General features: G+C 54.8%; 1 protein-coding gene across 1 annotated transcript; it reads left to right on the top strand.

The window, feature by feature from the left end:
• Positions 1–405: 405 nt before the first annotated feature.
• Positions 406–3,148, top strand: LOC117839959 (3-oxoacyl-[acyl-carrier-protein] synthase I, chloroplastic). Its single transcript, XM_034720405.2, has 7 exons — positions 406–1,181; positions 1,293–1,730; positions 1,826–1,999; positions 2,119–2,232; positions 2,361–2,462; positions 2,569–2,638; positions 2,741–3,148. The coding sequence occupies exons 1-7, from the start codon at positions 756–758 to the stop codon at positions 2,809–2,811; spliced, it is 1,395 nt and encodes a 464-aa protein (XP_034576296.1). The 5' UTR covers positions 406–755; the 3' UTR covers positions 2,812–3,148.
• The last annotated feature ends 1,173 nt before the right edge of the window (positions 3,149–4,321 follow it).

The following is a 4,321-nucleotide window of genomic DNA, read 5'->3' as shown; positions in this document are numbered from 1 at the left end:
CCAGCTTACGTTGCCAAACCTACCTTGTAAAGCATATATGGTGTACCAGCTTCTATCTGTGCCTTTAAAATGTCAAACCAGAGGCGCTGTGCCGAACAACTTTCTTTGCCTTGCCCTGAAACCAGAAAGTAAGGTTACTAAAGTATGCTCCCATTTCACTATTTAATATACTATATATACAAATACAATTTTCGGCTTACTTCTCTCTCATATTTCTTGTTCAAATTCTCGAACTCATCGCCCCAGCAATCAGCCAATCCTGGAGCAAGGGATCTTTTTCTATGCTTTATGGGCTCCTCACCGACGCCTAGTCCGGGTGGGACGCGGTCAGGGCCGAAGCGGTCTCGGCGGCGAGCTCGTCGAGCTGCCCGGTGGTTACGCCCTTGTAGACCCCCGCGCAGACCTTCTGCGCGACGAGCACCGGGTCGCAGTGCCCCGCCCGCGCCGCCAACGCCGCCAAGCTCTGGATTTGAGGCGAGGGATGAGAGGCAAGCGATGGGTGAGGAAAGGGTAGGGTCCCACGCCCACGCGCGTGTCCCTCCGATTGAGGCCGGGTCAGGACGCCCACCCTACTAAACCCTATCGCAACGTCTCCCGATCCCATACGCCTCGCCGCCGCCGCCTCGCCTACGCCATCGTTCCCGGCATCGCCACCAAACCGAGACGCCGTCCGTCTCCTCAAATCCCGTGGCCGCCGCCGCATCCAACCCAACCACGCCGCCGCCGCCGTCGCCTACAACCCCACCTCGACGGTCATGCAAACCCTCCTCCTCCCCGATGCCGTCGCCGTCGCCGTCGCGGCGGCCGACGTGACCCCACGCACACAGCCTCAGCCTCGCCGCGTCTCGGTGTCTATGGCGCGCGCGCCTCGACGTGAGTCCGACCCGAAGAAGCGCGTGGTGATCACGGGGATGGGCGTAGTGTCGGTGTTCGGCAACGACGCGGGTGCGTTCTACGACCGGCTCCTCGCCGGGGAGAGCGGCGCGGGGCACATCGACCGCTTCGACCCCACCGGGTTCACCACCCGCTTCGCCGCCCAGATCCGCGGCTTCTCCTCCGAGGGCCACATCGACAGCAAGAGCGACCGCCGCCTCGACGACTGCCAGCGCTACGCCCTCGTCGCCGCCAGGAAGGCCCTCGAGTCCGCCGGGCTCGCCCTCGGCTCCAGAGCAATGGGCAAGGTGGATCACGCCGCACGCGCACGCCCCCACCCCTCGGGCACTCTTGCCATGCATGCCAGCAACCACTTCCCGATCCCATCTAGTAACTAATCATCGCAACACGACCCGCAGATTGACCTGGAACGCGCCGGCGTGGTCGTCGGCTCCGGCATCGGCGGCGTCAAGGAGTTCTCCGCCGGCGTGGAGAGCCTCGTGACCAAGGGGCCGAGCAAAATCTCCCCCTTCAGCGTCCCGCTCGCGATACCCAACATGGCGTCGGCTCTGGTCGCCATCGACGCCGGCATCGGCTTCCTGGGCCCCAACTACTCGGTCTCGACGGCCTGCGCCACGGGCAACCACTGCATCCACAGCGCCGCGGACCAGATCCGCCTGGGCCGCGCCGACGTCATGCTCGCCGGCGGCGTGGAGGCCGCCATCGCCCCGATCGCCCTCGGCGGGTTCGCGGCGCTGGGGGCGCTGTCGCGGAGGAACGCCGACCCCGCGACGGCGTCCCGGCCGTGGGACAGGGACCGCGACGGCTTCGTCATGGGCGAGGGCGCCGGAGTGCTGGTACACGCGTCGACGCTTGTGTTCTTCATCAGTTTAATCTGTGCCCTGCATTTGCTGCATGGGCAAATGCAAATTGATGAGAGAAACTTGGGTAGGTGATGGAGAGCCTCGAGCATGCCATGAGGCGTGGCGCCCCGGTCCTCGCCGAGTACCTAGGCGGCGCGGCGACCTGCGACGCGCACCATGTGACCAACCAGAGGCCAGATGGTCGTGCTGTTTCGCTGTGTATCAAGCGGAGTCTTGAAGACGCCGGCGTCTCACCGGAGGAGGTAATAACCAGAATGTTTTCGTACTTGGTGAACTTGGGCTAAATTCGATCATGATTACGTTGGCAACTCTTAATAAGCTAGATAAAAAACCAGGAGATGGATGCATGTTTGCGTTGCAGGTGAACTACATAAACGCTCATGCAACCTTTTCGCGTGCTGGGGATCTGGCAGAAGTGAAGGCTTTGAAGCAAGTCTTCAAGGACACGTCCCAGATCAAGATGAATGCAACCAAGGTGCTGGGTCTTGTACATTTTGCCAAGTCATTTCCACTGTGACAGTCTCTATACATTTCCTTTCTCTTCTGGAACTTCACTTCGGAATAGCCATGGTTCCATGCGACTTCTCTGTTCCCTCCTTGCAGTCCATGATAGGGCATTGCCTTGGCGCGGCCGGCGGTTTGGAAGCCATTGCCACCATCAAAGCCATAACCACCGGATGGGTGCATCCAACTATAAACCAATTTGTAAGCACACGATTTTCGATGTTTGTTCAAATTTGGCATGTGAATAAATGTAAAACAGATTTGTGATATATATACACACACATATCTGCTCTGCCGTCGGCTGCAGAATCCTGACCCGGCAGTGGATCAATTTGACACGGTGCGTGATGTGAAACAGTGGCACGAAGTAAACGTCGGTGAGTGACAATGCATACAATTTAAAATCTCTGCAGTAGTGATGGCTGATGAGTTCCCTACCTCTCAGCATACTCGTTTGGTTGGCCCTTTCCCAAATGCAGGTATCTCCAATTCGTTTGGATTTGGTGGGCACAATTCGGTGGTAGCATTCGCACCGCCGTTCAAGCTCTGACCATGGTGCTGTACGTCACACATCTCTGTTGGAAAACTACATGTCTCAGGCAGAAGTGAGAATGCCTCCCTTGATGTTTTCTTGCAAGTTGCAGGTGAAAGGCACTGATACGGGCAATGCATACATAGATGCTCTGTTCTGAGATGCATAATGTAAAACAAGAAGATGAAGTAGCATTTTTTTGAAACGTAGCATGACGTAACATTTAGACCATGGAGTCAAATTCTCCCAAACATCTACTGTAAGATAGATGCTGTATTCCACTGAAATGAAAGCATGCTTCCTGCAATGCTGAAAGCCTGAATGCATTCTATCCTCGGCTTTACTTCTTACTAAATTGCCCACGTTTTGTGTCTCAAAATGATGGTCATTTTCCACTCGCGCCGTGGTTTAGGAGTCCAGTACTCCAGTATGTCTTCAGATTTCTGATCGATCATGCTTCCGGCCATCTTCACAAACATAACATTCTTTGGTCCGTCATAGTTGAGGATATCAGAATTATAAGGATCCAAAGTTTAGGCGAAAAATTTTAAGGATCAAGCTAAAAAAATGGCTGGACTGAAAATTTATATGTTTTTAACTAAAATTAGCTAGGGGATGAGTCGGATTGTGAAAGGGCATTATATTAAAACGGCGGCGGCGAGATGGGGTTGTAGGCGACGGCGTGGTTGGGTTGGATGCGGCAGCGGCCACGGGATTCGAGGAGACGGACGGCGTCTTGGTTTGGAGGCGATGCGATGGTGTAGGCGAGGAGGCGGCGACGGCGGCGAGGCGTATGGGATCGGGAGACGTTGCGATAGGGTTTAGGGTGGGCGTCCTGACCCGGCCTCAATCGGAGGGACACGCATGTGGGCGTGGGAGCGGAGGGACGGCTAGGGTTGATCCCGATGATCAACGACAGAACGTGAAGCGCGGGGTGGGGTGAGGCAGACCGATCGAGCGGAAGGATCCCCGACGTACGACGTTTCGTCGCCTCTTTGCGTTTTTAGGAGTAGAGATGGAAAGCATATATCTCCATGACTATATGTCTATTACAAATATTTTATAAGATGAAAATTAATACACATAGAGAGGGAATTTATTTCACCCATAGCAACGCATAGGCACGATCCTAGTGAAAAAAAAGAAGACGAGAAGCTTCCCAGTCTCAGTCGCTTCGGCTCCGCTAACGGGTTAAAGGGTTCTGAGTGCGCGTGCGGGTGTGAGATGTGGGCCCGAATAGGAGAAAATACTACACATATGAATCCAACCATCTATTGAAGAGCCAATGGCTTACAGAAAAGTGATTGAGACAAACTCAAAAATCAAGCATTTGAGCTCTAGCAAATCTCTTTTTTATTTTAACCCTTTCTTAAATTTTGAAAATAGCCTAGGTCAAACTAAAATTCCAAGAAGTAGCGCTCCAAGAAGTAGTTCTTTTGGTCGTGCCATGACGCTTGGCGCGACTAATAACTGAGTCGCGCCAAAGCATGTGGCGCTACCGGCCCTCCATGCTGGCGCGGCGCACGCT

This window comes from Setaria viridis, chromosome 9 (genome assembly GCF_005286985.2).
Source record: "Setaria viridis chromosome 9, Setaria_viridis_v4.0, whole genome shotgun sequence".
Taxonomy (NCBI): domain Eukaryota; kingdom Viridiplantae; phylum Streptophyta; class Magnoliopsida; order Poales; family Poaceae; genus Setaria; species Setaria viridis.
The sequence above is the reverse complement of the archived record's forward strand: the minus strand, read 5'-3'. Positions and strand labels throughout refer to the sequence as shown.